The sequence below is a fragment of the Thermobia domestica genome, chromosome 8 (genome assembly GCF_964235325.1).
Source record: "Thermobia domestica chromosome 8, izTheDome1.hap1.1, whole genome shotgun sequence".
Lineage (NCBI taxonomy): Eukaryota > Metazoa > Arthropoda > Insecta > Zygentoma > Lepismatidae > Thermobia > Thermobia domestica.
In genome coordinates, this window is record NC_137461.1 from 164742358 (window position 1) to 164764443 (window position 22086).

Here is a 22086-nt window from a genome sequence, read left to right on the forward strand (position 1 = left end):
ATCCATTCCGCCAACGAAGATACCGTTCCAGTACAAAAACGCGCACACACACATGTTTTTTCTGCAACCGTACCGAGGATTCTCAGAGGACACTTGCTAATGAGTTTTATTACCCTTGTAGATGAGAAATTATGCCTTTTCTCGCTAAACAAAAGAGTTTAGCCGATTAGTTGGTTCCTAACGCATCTCTTGAGAAGGTTCTGAGAATTTGAAATAAATGAGAAATGCTTACAGAGTGATTACACGTACTTAAGAAAATTAGCATACACGCATTATCTAACGCAGTATCGGTATACGAATATATTAACACATCCCCCAGCAATAATACTATTTAACAAAAATGAATTTCTCCTTCAACCCTCCCAGTAATTCAAATGCGTACTAAATAGAGTATTTTCATATTGAATTTTACGTATGTACGCTCATAATAATGAATTCATTGTATATTACTGCATACAATTACCATTGTGAGAAATTAAATTTCTGAACCTCTCTGTAACGGACACCTCTCAATAACGGACAAAAATTCATGTCCCATTGGTGTCCGTTATTCAGAGGTTTCACTGTATTAGTTTATTTGAAGTAATGTTTTTGACGGAAATTTACTATTATACAGGGTGAACCTTAACTAAACCGATAAACTTCAGGAGGTGATTCCCGAGCCCGAAACAAGAAAAAAATTCCTCTAACTTTTCTCCACGGTACATAGTTTTGGAGCTACAAGGTGCCAAAAGTGTGGAAAAATGAACTTCCGAGGCCTATATTTCCAAATCTATCCAACGTAGAGAGTGCAGCTTAATATCTCTTTAAGGAAGTCTTATCTGTTCTAAATATATAATTTCGTTTGTGAGATTTTAAGCAGCACTCTCTGCTTTGGATTATGGAAATATAAGCGTCGTAAGTTCATTTTTCCACACTTTCGGCACCTTTTAGCTCGGAAACTATGCGCCCTGGAGAAGAATTAGAGGATTTTTTTTTTCTTGTTTGCGTGCCGAGAATCATTTCACGAGGTTTGTCGGTTTAATTAAGGTTCACCCCTGTATAGTATTCCTACATTAAAATATTTAAAGCTACTGGACATTTTTCTCAACCGACCTTCTGGTAGGGGATATTTTAATTAAACATTTTCTTGTGTAAAATGTTTTGAGAACCTACATTTCAGTCAGTTTTTTCTTTTCATCTTGTCACTTAAAGAATCTATCATTTGCCATATGCATTCTCTAATTATAACCAGGGGCCGCGGTGGCTCAGTCGTAGAGCGTTCACCTCTGGTGCTTGGGGTCCCGGGTTCGATCCCAGCCCCCGCCAAGTGAACTTTGTGCTGGACAAACACCGTGTGCGTGGGCTTTCTCGGGGTTCTGCCGTTTCCTTCCACTTTCTTCATTCCACCATTTCATTCATTACTCACCATCACCGTCTCCTTTAGCCTAACCGGCATAACCGTAGGACGTAAAACTCAAAGATTTCATTTCATTTTTTCTAATTATAACCAGTTTTTGTTAAGAACTATATAAAATTGCATTAACTTATACGTGTTACAATAAATGTCACTCTACTGAATAGACCTGGAAAAAAAGGAAAAATAAACCTTGAAAACCTTGATAAAACCTGGAATTTGAAAATGAACATTTAGTAGACACCCTGCATGAAGTCCCATCCTCCGTGAACAGTAAAGTATCTTGGACATCTGACTACCGGCAAATATTAGAGAGGAGGATACAAACGTAATTTTGAACTGTAGTAATGTTCTCATATTCAATGAGCTTCTAATGACCTGCCCTCTGTATGGATCCCCATACCTTTATATGAAACTCGTCCTCTTGTAAAGTTGGATGGAGACGACTGTAGATAAATTCTTGACAGGGTAACTGCTATTGTATCTAAACTTTACAGATTGGGGGACATATTTAAGAAAATGACAGTGTGTCAAAATGTTAAGGGTCTATCAGTCTTGTTTCCACATTCATGCTAACCTGCGTTGAATATTTGCTGCCTTCGAAATAGTTTTTTATTGAGCCGCCTTCTCATATTTGGCATATCTATGTAAATAATTCACTTGTAGTTCTGCAGCAGTTTTGTGTCTTGCGGTCCTCAGATTTTCAAATACTCTTATGTTTTTTAGCCGCTTTAAACAGAGAAAGCATGTTCTTAAAAGATTCTTATTGCTGAAATTGCACTACAAGCAAGATGAATCAGTAATGCATCTGAAGGAATCTTTCACTTTGATGATAGTCGCTGATCTATAGATACGTATTGAAGAGAAAATATTGAGCCAACACAAAAGAAGCTGCCACTGTTCTACGTTGCGTAATTTTTCTGCCACAAAGCTTCCTGAAGTTCTTGAATTTCATTAAATGAATAAAAATATAACACTCCTTTGATTACGTTAATGTAATTGAAATAACTGCCAATATATATATATATATATATATATATATATATATATATATATATATTCTAAAAACAGCAGCTTAGTTTTAATGTACATAGAACTTCACGGAAAGGAACAGTATAGCTAATACCATAAAACTAACATTTGGTCAATGAAAAGATGACTAATTTAATTTTAAATATATCCATTTTTATGACTAGTAATTTATTTCGCGAAACGTTTTTATAGACGTAATTGGAGCCGATGGCGAAGTTCTGTAGTTCAGGTTTCTTAGAGGCAAGATGCTGTGGTGGGCAGTGGTCTATACTGTAGGGTTAATCTTGCGTTATGGTTTGTGTATCCGCCAACTGCATCTGGATTCAAACCCTGATTGTGGTTAAGAGCCCACGTTAACAGTAGGACTCGTCCGTTATAAATTCAGTGTTCAGAAGAAAGGAAGATACAAGACCCAACTCAAACAAATCTTCTCGGTAGGTTTTTTCAGCGTCCCCGATTTCTTTTGAAGCAGTAGTTTATTTTTTTAAAAAATCCAGCGTTTGTAAAAGAAAGTTTGTATTGAAAGTAAGCGAATCTTTCTCATTCGTTCTCCGATTTGTATTAGTATGTTAAAAATAATATTTTCCATGAACGAATGAACTTAACTTCTAAATTCATTATATAATAGAGGAGTGAAAGGAATATAAACAGTGTTTGTTCTTTGTGCTGAGTTAGGAAAATAGTCGTTGGCTTAGTCACTGCTTTCACTTTTGTATAATTTTGTTCGTACATTAGTCAATATGATGGTCAATGTTTTACATGTTTATTTTCAAACGTAAAGGTATGATCTGACTTTACGTTTTCAATTTTGACAGAATCTGGTGGCGAGCAGTAATGGCATAACTAAACAGGGGTATTTATTGAAGGGACCGGAAGCTGGCAATGAGAGGATATTTGTAAATATTGGATCGAAGTCCTTTAAAAGACGCTACTGTTACCTGAGGTGAGATGACAACCATAAATGATCAGGCATTTGAAAATAATAATGATACATCTTCTTGACGAAGTAGTTAATGGTCGTGCTTTACGAGGGCATGGTGCTGGGTTCGATGTGTAGTATGTGTATTCACATTGAATACAGACCTAAATAGTCGTTCAAATTCAACTTTAAACAGCAGATCCTGGTTCAAATAGCCTTGTTTTTGAAAAGAAACGTTAAAGTCCAGTAAAATGACATGTAAAAGTATGGGATTTAAAAAGATAAAATCTTGGGAAATCTTGGGCTTCGTTCACAATTTCACTTTGGGTGAAGTATTGTCAGTTCATCCATGTGTTTTTTCAATATAACAAGAAATCATGTAGTTACAATATTTTATAAAAATAAATGTTTTCAAGAATTAAAGAATATCAGTTATTCATTAGGAAAAAAGGATTAAATCATTGATTCGATGGGTTTGCAGTTCCAATGGATTTGCTTTAGAACTACTAGAGGTACGACTAACGACAAAAATGCCTGAGCGAGATTAATAATGTTACTGATAACTGTACCGAAATGTAACGGTAGAGTTTTGTTCCTGGCAGTTACCATCTACATTTTAAGTGTAAACTAAAACTTCAGTTAGTGGCACATTTTAGGAGCTAAAGTCATATTTTATGTACGAGCATATGTCGAACATTATGCAAAATTCGAAGAGGAAAAAGTAATTTTTATACTATTTGTATGGTTTCTCTTTCAAACATATTGGCACGATATAACAGTAAATGAAGATGAGATTCTATGAATAAAGAATTATATTACCGCTTACAACATATCCAAAATGACATTTCATTTTTTATATTTTCAACTAGAACTCTCATTCATTTCAAATTCGTAGCAAATGTGCAGGGAATGTAATGTAAGCATATTTTTATGCCAAAGGAAAAATATGTGGCTATAGCTTTCAGTCACATAAGGTGGTTAGGCAATCAAAACAGCAAGTGGTTAGTTGTGTTACATAGCTTAAGCTAGCGGGTAAAATGCAATACGCGAAGTTCTTGCGAAGATAAGAATGACGAGTGTGTTCTTTGCTTTTCGTCCACGCCTTAGTTTTAGATGGTAACGTTTTTAAATCCCTAACTACATTCATTTTCAAAACTGATAGGAAACTGTGATTAAACTTGAAAACAAAAACGGAGAAACAATTTGACTAACAGAATGTACAATAGACTTCATGTGTCACTTTTGGGGAAGTTGGTGCTGGAGCATCATATGCCACATACTGCTCAGTTTTGGGTCGTCAAAATAATGAAATATCAGGATTTTGTTTCCAAGGTCATGTGAGTGAAGTCTGACGCCATGGGCTCAGTTTCTTTGGGATGGAAAAGGTATCCTAATTGACTACCTTCCGTCCTGCGCGAAAATCGTCATAGCTGAGTAGTATGCAAAGGTTTTGAACCATTACAGGATGAAAACAACTGGGTTTAACCAAGTAAAAACTGTGTGGATCAGTGCATCTTGACAATACTCGTCCCATATAGATGTCATTGCTGCGGCCAAAATCAATAAGTTGGTTATGATTTTCTACCACAACCTCCTTCACCAATTTGCCTCTGTCAGACTTCAGCTTTTGCAGAAGCTGGAAAAAAATCCTTCTCGAATTTCGTTTTCTTCAGACAAAGAGTGTAAAGCATCAATGTAGGAATGTTTTGAAAGTTTGGGGGAGTGTGTTCTCCTCGATGTCATAAAAGGTTTAGAACAGTGTTTGACTAAGTGTATTCGTGTCGAGGAGGACTATGTTGAAAAAAACAAATTTCAAGAGGTAAAACAATCTTTATTACATCATTCCGAGAACTATGCAAGTGACATCGTAGTATATATATATATCTATATCTATATCTATCTATATCTATATATATATATATATATATATATATATATATATATATATATATAGAGAGAGAGAGAGAGAGAGAGAGATAGATAGATAGATAGATAGATATATGTGTGTGTGTGTATCAAATAGATTGAAATATTTCTTTTTAGTTATGCTGTTATATGTTTCAAATTTTAGGCAAGAAATAGACGGAACGTATATATTGGAATTACATAAAGATGAAAAGAAGGGAGAAGCAAAAGCGACTATTGTCATGGACTTTTGTACAGAAGTTAGAAGGGTAAGTGAAATAAACTATTTTTATTGTATTACGTATGATATTATTATAACCGTTAAAGAAAAATCTTTCCGCAAACGTATACTTCTATGGACACATAATGATTACATGATACAAACATTTTCTGGGGTTGGTGTGTTTCATACAGTTATTACAGGATCATGTACGAAATTATCCAGATGCGTAAAAGCAACTGCAAAATGTGGAAATTCGTTATTTCTTAAGAGGATCCTATAAAGTTATATTTCATTCTTTGCTGTCCTGCGGTGTAATAATATTTTTTGTCAGTATCTATCTATTTTGAAAATAAGAGATTTGTATCATATACGAGGACAAAATATGCTTATAATGTTATTGTTTCTATACCCTGTAATCAAATATTTCACCCTGTAGGTAAAACATCCAAATGAGGGTGGCACACATAAAACTAGCTTGGCTGGTAACCAATATTACCACGCCGGTCTACTTTTATATGGTCCAGTTTTTATTATTAGAAAAGTAACTACTGAACCAATAAATATAAAACTTGACATGATTATCAACCTTAGGACCCTCAATGATATAATGATATTAAACTGATTAAAACCGTATCCTAAGAGGGCGTGGGGATCATAATTTTTGTGGCAAAATGAAGTGGTGACATGTAAAATAATCGAAAATGACTAATATTAAGTGTCCAGTTTATGGGTTTCGGAGTTGCTGAGTTGAATAGTGACACTTTCTATTATTCCGTTGTAGTCCAAATCCATTCCCTTTCGGCTTGGGAAATTAGGGGCAAGGGTGGAAGTGTCCAATCCTTAATTTTCAGTGTCGTTGAGATCAATAGGGACAAACTCAATGCCATTTTAAGTCCAAACACCCATCGGCATGAGGATGAGAAGTAGAATGGAAGTGACATGTAAAATAATCGGAAACGAGCGATATTAGTGTCCAGTCCATAGTTCACGAGATCGATGAGATTAATAGTGACATCTCGATGCCGTTCAAGTCGAAATACAACCCGCATCGGGATGGGCGTGAGAAGCGGGGGAAATAAAATGTCCAAAATAAGCGTGGTTAGTGTCAACTAGCCTGGGAACCAACAGAAACGGCAGCTCTTCATTTATTTGACTTATTTCTTTCTTCTAAAATTGTTCTAAATTTCTTCTAAAATCTTATTTTTCTCAGATCGTATACCTAGGTAAATCTTATTCTTCCTGTGCATATCAACTGGCTTGGAAATGGACATGGACGGACGTTGCCACAGGTTGCTCTTTGTTATTTACATTTAAGCCTAGGTTCAGGCAAGAAGAGGCATATCAGTTGGCCCAAGAATTAACAGGGTCAACGTCGAAGATGTTACTCTTTGTGGTTTGTTTCACTCTTCGTGATTTGTTTCCAATTTGTGTACTCTTAAATTGCATAAGCTGTATTTCTTCCTGTGCATAATACTGTCATGCAAAGGCTTCGGAGAACCTAACTATGACTTGCAGGATTTAAGTATAAAGATCGAATGGTTAGTGTAGATATTACAGTTGATATACATGTCTAGAGTAAATAGTAAAAATTTTCAGAATTACATCTGTATTAATGTAACAAATGGCATTTTTAGGACGGCAAAATATTATTCGACGTACTTTACTTGTAATAATGTTGAAAAAAATTCACCAGCTTTAATTCTATGTAATCTAAATATTAATTTTTTTATGAGAAGTTTAATTTTGATAAGCAGGAGAGTAATAATAATAATAATAATATGCAATTCTAGTTAACAATTTATGTTATTGAATAAAGATTTGTGTATGAATATGATTTTTGTAAATACTAGTTTATCATCATAAATTAAATGTTGAAAAGTTCTAAAGATTTCCTTTAAGTTTGTATATTGATCTTTTGCATTGGGAATATCAACGTAACAGGTTGGACCACAGTTTTGGTCAGTCATAGCTTACAAGACGTTAGGGAACATGCCACAAAGTGGCGAACACACACCACGTTGAACCCCACCGCTATCCTATGCGGCAAGCTCATCATTTTTTGCACTTTTTGAAGTGGAGTGACAGCAGATCACATAGTCCGTTCTAGCATATCCAGGAAATGTTCGATGGAGTTATAATTTGGCGACTGTGAGGCAGTGTGAGAATTCCTTGTCGTTTTCCTCCAACCAGTCCATAGTGTTTCTACCCCGATGGCACGGTGGACAGGAAAGACATCCTAAAGATATAATTGCTAATGATTAGTTAACAAATCCATGTTACTCATTCAAGGTTGTGATATTTTTACCAATAATCCAAAAGTATGGCAGGTTAGTACTCTGTCGCAACTCGCCTGGTGAACTCCAATAGCGAAGGGATCAGGATCATCAGGTTTACGCCAGATGCGGACTGTTAAGAAGGAGACAAGACTCGCCACTCCAGGCGACGGACTACCATATACATACTGTCTAGTGATTTCTGTCTTTGGCTCATATGGGGTGTTGTCGGTGATGAGTGAAGTTAATAGATGAACCCAGTTTGGTCTGCTATTGTAGAATTCATTCAACTCAACATATGTTGCAGATTCATTGTGAAAGTTTATCACACTTGCCCACTCGTGTACTGGGGCATCAGATGTTCCACTGGTCCATCGTTTCTGGGTCACTCGTTGCTTGCCTGTGAGTTCAACCAGACGTATCTCTGTAGTGTGTGTGTTCTTCTGTTGGAGGTTTGAATATGGTTCATCCGGTCGTGGTACATCCTGAATACCGTTATACGGAAAAGCCAACAAGTGCGGGTGTTTTTGAGGTAACCCTTCCCGAGTCTAGTGGAAAATACGACACCTTTGATGCACGGACCTTGGGCAATTTGAACTCATTACGGTGATTCGGATTCTACTTTAAATTGTAGGTCTACGTCTTATAATTGACTTGACGCTAAAGGGACACTAAACTCCAATCCCATTACCACTATTTTTGAAATATTGGCACTACCTAGGTATAATTCCAGGTTATCAGTCCTAGATCAAATGCAATTATCACATTTACCCGTGAGGAACAACTATTGTTTGCTGCTATCTAGGATAAAAGACACTACGTCATCTGCAGCCGATCGTGATATGGACGCCTAATGATACCGCATCTTTGACCCCCCCAGTGTCACACGCTATTCCTAATACAAATATCGTTCATTTAATATGGCAACATATACTTAACTTGCTACGTCACAGAGCAACTGTATTTACTACAAAAGGCTTAATTATTTTGTTCTGCTTTTTAATTGTTACAACAAAAAATCTTTTATCTGAGAAATATCTTACACTATATATATATATATATATATATCAGTAGCGGTTCGTGGACTATAAAAGCACCGGTTGCAATATCAAAGGTATGTAGATACGCGCAAGTGTTCCCCTCCCCCAGCGTTCTTGAGTCTTATCCAAAAAATATTTAGGAAATCTGAAGAGTTTTTTAAAGTTTTATTTGTATATTTATTGATTAAAGTGTATTCTCTAATATTGATTTAATATATAAGCTACTTCCTTTCTTTCAAACAAACACTATCAATGTACGTTTATACACTATTTATACACAAAATTTCTACACTTATGTTGTTGAACAAGAGATAAATCGAATATATAGCATGTGTTGTAAGCCATGAATGATGGCGTTAACCCAAAAAAGAAGGAAAAAGCAACAAAATTGTATATATATTTATGCACGCAGCTAAACAAAATTATTTAATTAAGTAAACTATGCATTATTTTAAAATGGAAGGTCTTTGTTCTTTTCGAGCTTCAGTTTTTTCTATGACTTCATTGAAATCTGAAATGCTGCTCGCCAAGTTTTCTGAATAGGAAGAATCGCTACCGGAAATATTTTCCGCTTTATTTTCTTTAGGGTACAGAAACACCTCTCTCCTCCGACAATATGCATTTTGTTATCATTTCTTTGTATGAATATAAGAGACAAAAAGCCCATTTTCAGTAACCACATACTTTTGTCTGCTGTTCTACTATAAAGAAGCATGAAATCTAAGTTTTTTTCCTTCGAAAATGAAGAAAAAATAGTTTAACATTTCAGCAAATTAGGCTAAAGAAAACAGATTATTATTGAAAGTGAATGATTTGAAATTAATTTTTTATGCTTTCCGCCGGAAATCGAACACGGGATCATGTGCACGAAAGACACAGAGCTAGGAATTAGACCAGCGGTAGGACTTTTTCTCCTTCGAGACATGATTTACTGAATATTAATATTTGGAATGATTTGTCAGTTTTCAATCAATGGGAATTAACCGTGAATTCGATATCACTGAATTTGATGCTGAAAATACCTTGAATATAGGAATTTCTCTTTTGGGAATAGTAGGAATATATTTCAAAGTAGGGAGAAAGAGCGAACTACGATTGAAAGCACTAGATATTTCTGCTATTCTCAATGTTCGTTTGATTTGATTTGGTTTACCATTCATTCTGTACATCATATTACATGTATATTTGACTATTGAGTCTTCTTTATTTCAGTTCTTAACTGTAACGATGTTTTAAATTGGAGAAATTCTTTGAAAACAAAATCAAGCAACCTCTTAAACACAAAAATAATATGTATACTTCGGTTGCCGGTGTCTATGCTTAGAACTTTACTGTAAAACCACCATAATACATAATCTCACTTCTCTCAATGAGAAAATGATAGAGTCTGTAGGCCATTACACCACGTCAAGCCTGCTTGCATTGTGGTCCTAAAGTTAGGACGCTGCCTTTTTATTATTATTATTATTATTATTATTATTATTATTATTATTATTATTATTATTATTATTATTATTATTATTATTATTATTATTATTATTATTATTATTATTATTATTAATCAAGCTTTCTTCCCAGGGGTGGCTTTAGCATTTTAATTTTGGGTAGGCCCGCTCCCTCGCTTAAAGATACATATAAACATTTGATTGATTAATGACAGTAGGAAATTACTTTTACAGTAGTGGTTGATGGTATTTGTTAAATAATTATCTATCATTAATATAAATAATGGAAAATATATTTACTATATTAATGGTAGATAATTATTGTATCTTTTAGCGTTTTTTTGTATCATCTTATTGTATCTTTTAGCGTTTATATATTTTTCAAAATTTTGGGGTAGATCCGTGACTACCCGGCCTACTCGCTAAAGCCGCCACTGTTTCTTCCAGAAACTTTTTATCAGGAAATATGATTAAAAGGGGCTGGACTGGATAGCAATTTAATTTTCTTGGCATCGGAGGGAACGCTATCCAACTTTGGGAGGGCAAAACTCCCCCAATATTATGCCTGTAAGAAACACTACTACCACCAGACGCGTATTTATTCTTTGCGAGATTGTGTTTTGTGAATAACTTCTTTCTTCCAAGCGTCGTATTTCACTCACGCTATCAATTGAGTCAAGCGCTGCCAAGCGGAGGAATTCGTAACTATTACACAATCTGACTATATACCAGTTGCAGAAGAAGGTGCAAGTGGAAGCGAATAATAAAGGAGAATAGCAGCGATGCAAGAATAAATCCACTTCCCCATGTTAAGAGATAGGTGCTCGCTGCCATATGCTCAGTGTTACTGCTTCCAGTGGCAACGCTCGCTGCAACTGGAAATGTAAATCACTGTTTCTTTCAGTGTTTTTTAGTTTTTTTTTTTTTTTTTAGAAATGCATCAATACTGTCTTGCGCTCAAGAGCAATAGTTTATTTTTTACTGATACACTATTTTAATACTTAAAAATGTCTTTAGTATTAAAAAAATATCCGGTTGCACATCAATGCAACATATAGATAGATAGATACAGATACAGATAGATAGATATAGTATTTAAGGATAGTACTCGAAGTATCCTTTGCGGTTTTCTTTTAAGCAATAAATCAAACAAAGAGTAGTTTTTAAACATTACTTTCACAAGCAGACAACCTAAGCTAAATCTGTTAGAGTTTGATGGAAGACAATTGGAATGATGTCCTTTAAAACATTCATTAGTAATTTTAGTACATAGCAATTATTAGTAAGTTTGAAACAAAGACAATTTTTAAATATTATTTTATATTTGACATCTATGACCGTAGCAATAATGTGAATCTTCCAGGATATCTTGAGAAGAACATATGTAGTTAATAAGGGTTAATTTTTGTCCCCGTTGTAACGTCTCATTAAAATTTATCCAGTTGCCTTGAAAAGCATTTAAAGGTAGAAGCTGGAAAAGAACAAAGTTTTATATGAAATAAATATTTCTATGTATAGTTGTTTTAATATTACTCTACTATGCTTGGTATAATTTAATCTAGCATAATTAATGTAGTATGAATTTGTCCCGAAATAAATTTTATCCGTGAAATTTACCATTTAATTTTCGCGGAAACATTTATAATAAAAGAAATAACACCTCTTTTATTCCATTCACGTAACAGTTGTGCGCATTACATCTAAATTCGAAATAATACTCTGATTTTAAAATAGTTAAAATTTGAAAATAAAAGTCATATGTCTCTTATATAAAAAGTTAATATTTTAGTGAAATGAAACTTAACGTGAATGGAAAATTAGAAGTCTTCTTTCGTTGTTTGTCTGCGAGATTACTTCCATTTTTTCATCACTTCGTATATCGTTTTCACCTAGTCGTTGCTCCTTTTAAATACTTGAATTTTTCTCTCTATTTCTTTCAGAATATGAAAAGAGGAAAATTTTGTTTTGAATTGCATATGACGGAGGGCCACAAATCGTATATTCTTGCCGCAGAAAGCGAGGCTGAGCTCTTAGATTGGGTTGACAAACTAAATTCAGTTATTCAGCAAAACAAGGTCCAGGAAGAGAAGAGATCAATTTCAGCCGATAGAGGTACTTTATTTCTATGCAGAAATCTGACTAATTTGACCATTCCAATAATTGTGTTCATTTCGCAATATTAACCTTTTGCAGCATGGTAATACGTATTTGAATCATTAATTTCTTTAATAACCTGCATAGGAATACATACTATGAACCGTATTACTATACATCTTTTCTGTTGTGATTTAATGATCATCGCCTTCATCGTGTGTTCTAGAGATGGAGTGCAATTGTAAAGTATGATGATTAATTCGGTGCGAATACTTACAGTTGATACGAGGATACAATAGTAATAATAATTATTATTATACATTGCTATTAGTGTTCAATGGAAAAATGTACGAAGATAAGATATATACTAGTTGATAGATCTTATTGAGCTGAACAAAATGATGTGACTGTGTGAAAAAAGAAACTTTTTTTTTTACCGTTTTTGCTAAGGCCAGGGAGAAACCGGAAAATTTGGGTAAAATATGAAAAATGTTTTTTAAGCAATTCTTTATTACACAGTTGTTGCGAAACCAAATTTGTCTAGCAACTGTTATACAATACTCTGTATTTGTTGCATGCATTTGCTAACTATACTTATTGCCATCAGGAACGAAATTCATTCAGAGCTCCCATCTTCCTTCAAACACACACATATACACAAACATACTGATTTTTTTTTTTTTTTGTCTTGGAAGCAAAGGTATATTCTTTAACTGCAGGCTTAATTATTTAAACTTAGAGCCAATTTTTTTCTTTCCACATTAAAATTATTTTAACTATGTCCATGGCATATGCTGCGTTCTTTTTTTTTTTTTTTTTAAAAAAAAAAAAAAAGCTTTCACATAACTTACTTTCTGAGCCAACTAAATCGAGTTTCTACTTTGTATTCCTATTTCTGCAAAATCTATCTCTAATTGTCCCCTTATTTGCATTTGGTCTTCGAATTCGCTTATTCCGATTGAGTTTCCGGTTGAAATTTTGAAAGCGTTCCTACTTTCTTCCGTTCTGGCTACCTGATTTGTCCACTTGAGTCTCCTAGACTTTATGATTCCAGCAATGTTAAGTAAACGGTATAAATTATGCAGTTCCTCGTTATGAATTGTTTAGTTAGTATAACTTTTAAGTTCATTGTGTTTCATAATGAATTGTTAGAGATATTTTATCTACAATTTAGAGTGCATTAACAGAATTGAACTAGTTTTGATATATCGTATAGATGAACGAATGACCTATATAGTAGGGTATGAAAATCATCCAGTTTCGTTTCGTTCAGACATTCGAAAGTTACATCAGATAGTAACATTTTGCAAATAACATTACCAGGCCTATAATCGTTGAGTGTGCAGCAATTAGAATTACTTAAACTTTATAAATGCAGTCTTGTTCAAAACATCACAACCACCTATTTCTCTTTTAAAAGCCTTGTATTTTTATCTTTATTTCAAACAAAAATACTATAATAATCTCATATGTTGCTCTGAAAATTCAGTCTTTTAAAAAGAAATGTGTATTTTTTTTATTTTTTTATTTTTTTTAAGAATTATACATAGTATTCTGTGCGTAAATCCGAAAAACATACGAATTCCTAAGATCTCCCCCCACTGAGTCCAAGCCGACTTTCTGTTTTCCCTTGGTACGCTTCTAATTGCATAAAAATAGAGTTGATTTAGTTGAATTAGAGTTTAGTGTCCCTTGTAGCACTGAAGATATATAAGACTTGTACCTGCAGATTAACGTGGAATCCGAACCACATGAGCTCCCGCCGGAATCGAGCCCGGGTCTTCTGCACCAAGTAATAAGTAACGAGTTGATGTTTGTATTTAAGATATTTTAAATACTGAAATTAACCTGATGAAGTTCCAACATCGAATAAAACCATCAGTTGACTATTTTCTGGCTGGCACAGATTAAAACATCAAACCACTTATTAAACTCTCTAGCGACAGGAACTTTTCCGCTGGTGTACCACCAAAGCATATTCATTTTTAACTCTTTCCAAGTAGAATCAGTGTTCTGTTATAAAGATATGAAATTAACATTTTTTAATACAGTATTTCTTGTTAATTAGTCAAAAGTGTATTTTAAAAAATAAGATGAAGTCTAAGAAGGAAATAGATGGATACTACATTTGAGCATGGAATATTCGAATGAACACTTGCGCAGATATTCATCATTCACTCGGAAAGGGTTAATACCGCCATAAATGGTACGTACCACCAACAACGAGTCGTGTATTACAAGTTGAGAAACCCTGCTCCAGGTGGGAGCTGTACATAATTTATTTCATAAAGTTCTTCATTCAACTGCGTGCCAAAGCAATAGTGGACCAGTGGCGTAGGAAGAAGTTGACACGCTGAAGGCTACCTCTCTTATTCTGTTGATATGCAGTTTATTTCATTTGTGATCTCCGACAATACTTTTCTTATAATTTATCATAGGTATTGTACAGTCATGTTTAAAAAAATTACTTCCAGAAGCTCCGTTTAACCCTACTTAAAATTTTAACAAATTGGTTATGTACTATAGAGTATTATTGGTTATGTACTAGAGTTTGTGGAAAAGAATTATAGACTAGAAGAAGGTAAAAGTGTTAGAGAAGAAATTATCGAAGAATTATATATATACCATCAAGGAAAAATTTGAAAGATTAACATAATTAGAGAAGAAATTGATTATTTATGGCAAACTGTCCGTGTGAAAATGGATAGTAGAGTAATTAAAAAAACTTCGAAAATAAATATAGGTTATAAGTATTTACTAACGATAAACGATACATTTTCCTAAATTTGCGGTTACTGTTCTCATCAAGATAAAACTAATATAAATGTTGCAAACGCATTCAAAAGTATATTAAAAATTAGGAAACCTAATCATTTACAACAGATCAAGGAAAGGAATTTTATAACAAAGACTAAAGAATTGATGAAAAATTACAATCTCAATCATAATTCAACTTACAGTAGCAAAATAACTTTTAGCGTAAAATATTTTAACAGAACTCTTAAACAAAACATGTTGAAGAAATTTAGTACTTAGGGAAATTATATAAAGTAACCAAAGAAGTTTTTACCGTTCTAGAGCAGTGATAAATAAAGAGCAATGCAGTGGACGGTACGTACCTTTAGGCTTCAGAATATTCTTCGTCAGGATCCAACACCTTTTGCCGACTTCTTTCTCCGTGTAGGTGCAGTCTGACATTTTCAGCGCAAACATGGAACCTTTCTGCTCGTTAACCTCACGTTAGAACACTGTCCTCAATAGCTGTTTTCAGGCCTCGTCATCCAAGACATGTGGTCGTTCTGTGCGAGGTTCATCCGAAAGGCTCACATCTCCTGAACGAAATTTCTGAAACCAATGTTTGGCGGTGCGTTTGTTCATGGTATTCAACCTCAAATGCGTGGCATATGCGGCGTCTTGATGCGGCAGTTGACAAGTCCACTTTAAAGTTACACAACAAACACACTCGAACAAACTGTTTCGATACCTCCATTTCTCTTCGACATTAGACGAGCTATGACTGCTATGTGTGCGAAACATGCTTGTGTTACTAATGATAGACGGTCAGACTAACTCTCGGTCGCTTGGCAGGCACGTCATCATTTTATTTCCTCTCTGTAAATGCATGATTAGTGGGACTTCAAAACAGGCAGGAACTTTCTTGGTTTAAGTTATAAATGGTTAGAAATATTGCAAGAATTGGTTAATGACTATAATATCTAATTCATAGAGCAATATAAGAACGTTAAACGAAAGTATAAAATTTGATGCGATTATGTTCATATAAGGGGATTTAAAAGTTTATTTGAGAAATGATATACATCCAACTGGACAACAAAAAAATTTGTTATTAGTGAGGTTATACTCTCGAATCCACGAACATATAAAATAAAAAATTTAACCAGTAGTAATAATAATAATAATAATAATAATAATAATCGCGCAATTTCATGTCAGTCTTCTACTCCCTTCGCTCTCGGCGTCGACTTTCGAACTGTTGGGCAGGGGCTTCCACAGAAAATAAAAAACACGTATTCGCTTATTATGTGTACTGTCTCTGTATGCAGTTTCGTTGTCATAAGTTTAGAGGGGCCTCTGTCCCCATCTAATCGTTTTGAAAGGAAAATACGGAACACATAATACCTTATTTTACGCCTACTGCATTTTTGCGCAGTTTCATTCGGTTCAGTTTATTTCTCTATGCTTTTGGCGTCGATTTCGAAACCTTTGGTCGAGAGCTTTTACCTCTCTCCCCACCCCAAGAACTGTTTCCTCAGATGATGATAATAATAAAAGAAACACATACTCACATATTTCATGTCTAGTGTCTACCTTCTAAATTTGTTCGAAATCGGCTTGGATCAATGTGGCATTTTTTGTTGTACTTGACTCGAAATGCTAATTGCGTGAAGTTCCCTTCTCAACGTTCTTTCGGTAAATGATTAGAATAGACCTGCATTCATGAATTTAAACAATTCTTTTAGATTTATGAAGGATATTTCTTGACCAGGCTCCAGGCATGATACTCGTCGCCTGTCCTTGTGTTAGGAGTTTCATACACTTTCATTTTCTTAATACGTAGAAATTGCAAACGCTTGGTAAGTGAAATTTTAAGAAGGAAAGAAGAAAAGGTAGGATTATCGGCGAAAGTCAGAAGTTCTGTTTGACACTAAAGCGAAATCAGGTGCACTATACTTTGATAAAATTGCGATTTTTAACTTTTTCATGTTAGATAGTGGTATGATATGCCATTCCTCTGAATATTGATTTCTTGAGACAAGTATTGATATTTGTGCAGCAGCTCGGATGTAAAAGAATGTGGTATGGGGTTATGTATTGAAGAATGATCTTTGATCTCTAACAGTTAACTTTATTTTTATTTTTTTATTAACTTTATTTTTAATTTATTTATTTTATTATTTTTATATTATTTTATTTTTTTTTAACGCTGCTCTTGTCATTCGAATAGGAGGAATTGAAAGACAGAGAATTATCTAACAAATGTTTCGGTTAATTCAATGTGTAAAAATACTATCACAAGATGTGAAAGGTCATGGTATTGACTAATGTCAAATTATTTGACTATGAACCAACAAATTGAAATGTGAAATTTACATACAATACTAATGTTTCTAATAAGAGAGTGAGAAATTATTACTTTTGATGCCTAGCCGGTTACCTAAGTATTTTTTTTAAACACCACACTTCTTTAAGCGGCTGACCGTATAAACCCAGCTCGTTTGATTAAAGAGCAATTGAACACAAAATAGTGAAAGACCTAACAAATGTTTAGTTAGGGAAAGTAAAATGTTGTTAGTAGCTCAAGAGGTCAAAGGTCACAAATGTTTTCTATTTCAGTTACTGACAAGAATGAACTTACGCGATTTATGAATCGATAAGTTCATTGCGTATGGTGTTTAGACAAGATACACAATGTTAAAAATTTCAGTACTGAAGATTCGAAGTAACTGTTTGCAGAAAATTGAAAAAAGAAAGAAATATTCTAGAACATAGTGGAATGTGAGAGATTAAGAGAGAGAGGAATTGAGAGCCAACTATTCCTATAAGGTGAATGTCGAACAAAGTTGTAATTTTTATAACTAAAACTCCAGAATTTAATTATTTCCTAAATACAGAGAGAGTTATTTCTTCAAATTGAATTAGGTTGATGAATTAAAGTCAGTATACATAGTATAGTGTATTTTGCATATTCTAGATTGCTGTTTGTCATTTCTGTCTAATTTTTTCTTATTATTGTTTTTCAGCTTGCACACCACCACCTTCCCCACATATGCAGATATATGGTACACTAAAGGGATTGGAACAGAGTATGAATCCACAATTGATAAAATATGCAAGAGAAACTGATATTTCTGTTGCGTTAGCGAGAAGGGAGAATAGAAGAAGACTGTTCAGTGTCTACCCCAACATGCCAGTACGTTCAAAAATTTTAAATCAAAAAATGAAATTTTTGAGTTTTATGTCCTACGGTTATGCCGGTTAGGCTAAACGAGACGGCGAAAATGAGAAATGAATGAAATGGTGGAATGAAGAAAGTGGAAGACCCGAGAAAACCCACGAACACGATGTTTGTCCACCACAAAGTCCACACGACGCGAGCTGTGATCGAACCAGGGACCCCAAGCACCGGAGGTGAATGCTCTACCACTGAGCCACCGCGCCTCCAATTTTAAATCAATTCCACTTTTCAGTATACTTAAGAATCATGATTTACATCATATTTCAAGCACATAAATATATATATCAAATATAAAGTACTGTGCCCACCTAACACCAATCCTCAAAATAGTTGATCCAACAGCCAGGGTGTGGACGGTCAACAATTAAAATAATAATACTAATAATAATAAAAATAGTTGCGTAAATATCTTGGTGTATATCAACCAAATAAAAGCTTTTCCTTCGGAATATTTAATTGCAATTGTAATTTAAAAAAGGAAGAAAAATTGCCCGAACAGTCACGGAAAAGTGTAAAGAGGGGAAGAGATTGTCTGAAGGACGGAGAAAGTAAGTAACAATTCCACCCAACGATCAACACTCAGATTCTTTTCAAACAAACAAACAAACAAACAAAACACACACACACACACACACACACACACACACACACAAAAAAAACAATGTTTACGTACTTGCTACTTAAGGTAACCAATCTCATTAAACGGATTAAACAGTTCAGTAAATGAAAGAATAAATTCCAGATAGGGTTACATTGTATTTGCTACAGATGATACTAATGTTAACCATTCTTTCCGTTTCTCCTGTTAAATATTACAGAGATAAAATATGGTGCTGACAAACAATATCAAATATTGTTGGAAGAAAGAAAACAATCAATTTAATATAATTTTAATATAGTATTCCAGTTCCAGGGCATAGCAAATATCAAAATTCGAGAAAGAGAGAGAGAAAGAAAAAAATACGAAATTTAGTATTTTAAAGCATATCTCGGAGGGCAATGGGAACAACGGTCTTTATGATCCATGGTTTGTAGAATCAAAGTTGCGTGTTTTCAATTTTCATACTTCATAATGTTTTGACAAAAATTTCATACTTTAGTAAAATTCTTCATATTTTGTATGTTTCGTATTCCTAAAATAATTTCTTACATCCTTGAACACAGTGACCTCCCATCAGCTTCAAGGTTAAGCACACTTTCCCTCCTCATGTAGAGAAGATGTTTTTTCTTCTTATCAAAACAGGTTTGTGGTGAAAATTTGACTTAAGACGAGTTTTCAGCGAACATTTCTTAAAATCATTGTTATGTAAACTCAGATGAGCGGATTCCATGAGTATTGGCTTAGTGCGGTGTGTTGATTGTTGATTTTGGAAAGCTAAAGCTCAGCTTCCCGACTGTTTAACTGAATTCGGTGCTTTACAACAGGTGTAAATGTCTTATACACATATTATAATATAAACGTAGCTATAATTTATGACTTCCATTTACATTAGGCTTAAAGATTGTATTATTCGTTGCATGTAAGTCGATAGACAACCAGAACAACTCCTCTACTTTCCCTCCCTCTCTTTGCCATTGCAAAAGAGGAAAACTACTTGCTGATCATGTCAGGAACGGAAGCTTTTTTAAAGTCGCGTCAATTTAATTTCCATCCTTCAGTGCATTTTTCAGCCACTAACTAAAAACTAACTCTATGGCCTATGTAACCCGGAGGCTCAACACCGCGTTCACAAAAGCTCTCCACTGACTTCTATCCTTAGCCAATTGGATCCAGTTTCTACTTTGTATTCCTATCTCTGTGAGATCCATCTTAATATTGTCCTCCCATCTGCGCTTAGGTCTTCCTAATGGTCGTTTTCCGATTGGTCTTTCAGTTAAGACTTTGAAAGCGTTTCTACTTTCTTCCACTCTAGCTATATGACATGCCGACCTCAGCCTCTTAGACTTGACGACCTAACAATGTTGGGCAAACCGTATAAATTATGTAGTTCCTCGTTATGAAGTTTCCACCATTCCCCATTCCCGTTCCTCTTGGGTCCGAATATCGTCTCAGGATCTTGTTCTCAAATACTTTCAGTCTATGTTCTTCCCTCAGAGTAAGCGACCATGTTTCGCAACCATACAGAACAACAGTCATGATTATCGTTTTATATATTTTAAGCTTCAAATTCCTCGACAAAATTCGCGACGAGAAGGGATTTTGAATCGAATACTAACACGGATTCTCTGCTTTTATACTAGAAGTATTGATAGTTACTTTTGTATTAAAGATTTTTTTTTTTAATGGAATTATCGGACAAGCATTTAGTTGTCACGAAGTTAATTCCAGTAATTCTTTCATCTCTACGTAAGCGAGATAGTGAGACAAAGTAATTGTGTCGAGAATGTACAATTGTTTCAAATTTCAAAGAACGTAATCTATATGTTTGGATAATCGAATATGCAGAGTATTGATGTGTGCAGATATATTGATTTAGCGTTGTAAATATTATATACAATGTTGATGTAATACATATGCATTACTTGTAACAAATTATAATATACATTAAACTGTAGCATCTTCAGTTCTTAGCAAAGCCAGAATTCATGATTTTACGATTTCTTTTAAAAAAAGTGTAAAAATGTCCTTTTATTATAGGGCCGCCCAAAATGTGGAAGTGCTAGTTTATTAGAGGATAGCACGAGATACGGTTTCTTCTATTTAATTGCAAATGTCCGTTTTGACGTATGGTTGGAAAATCACCTCAGCAATAGAACCCAGAGATGAACTAAGGGCACGCTTGTAACGCCACAAACTCTGTATACATTTAGCAAACAGGCTGGGGTGTCCAGACAATTAGGGAACATAGAGTTACTGAACAAGGTCTTGTAAAAGTGCATCACTGAGAACACAGAATTGCGAATTTATCTTTACGACTTGAAACTGGGCGATTCTGAATGGGGATGAACATTCTGCACAGCAAAACATTAACATTGCACTTGGGCCAGGAATAGCGACCGAACTTATCATTTGCAGTTTGTCAAATTACATTCCGGTGACAACGTTGCAAAATGAGGTCCGTGGGCACCTACCAATAATGTTTGGATGAATGTTTTAGGAATATCGTGGGACAAAACCCTCAAATAAGTTCTCGTACCATTACACGTGAATTAGGCATACACCATGCTACTGTCGTTCGGGAGCTTCGTGCAATCTGTAAAGTAAAAAGTTGAACACGTGGGTGCTACATGAGTTGACACCGGCCAACAAGCATCGCCGTGTGGAGAACCGGGAAAGTTTCCTACATCGGATTATGACTTGATGAAAAATCGATCTGCTGGTACTATCGTAAACGATCAAATTATGGCTAATCAAAGCACAGAACAGTCTCCAAAGGCTCTATATGATGTTGATTATAGGATGATTTATGTTCGAGTTGATTCATCATATCTTTGTGTATCAAAGTGAAAACATAATTGCGGATCGTTACACTGCTGAAAATGAAATGCACAGCAGCATTGCCTGGAATGACAGGTGTCATATTGCATGATAGTGCACGAACAAATGCCCCTTAAAGGACGTTGCAGACTCTCCATGAATTGCAATATGAAACTTTACCTCATTCATCATATTTTCCTGACGTTTCTCTTCCGAAATTTCGAGCAGTTCTTGGAAGGAAAGACTTTCCCTGATTATCAGGCTGAGCAGCATGCATTCTTCACATCATAGACTCCAGACTTTTTTCGCCACGGAATTTGATCGTTTGCTGAGTGATGGCAAAACTGTGTGTTTGAAGACAAGG

The 22086-nt window shown here is 34.6% G+C and overlaps 1 protein-coding gene across 1 annotated transcript in view; it reads left to right on the plus strand.

Moving 5' to 3' along the window:
• Positions 1-22086, plus strand: part of Ziz (dedicator of cytokinesis protein Ziz) — a 401589-nt gene that overhangs the window by 45409 nt on the left and 334094 nt on the right. Inside the window, exons 5-8 of the mRNA XM_081769231.1 lie at positions 3244-3371; positions 5419-5521; positions 12174-12345; positions 18090-18259. Of these exons, the coding sequence (XP_081625357.1) occupies positions 3244-3371; positions 5419-5521; positions 12174-12345; positions 18090-18259 (573 nt within the window). The remainder of the gene's footprint in view (positions 1-3243; positions 3372-5418; positions 5522-12173; positions 12346-18089; positions 18260-22086) is intronic.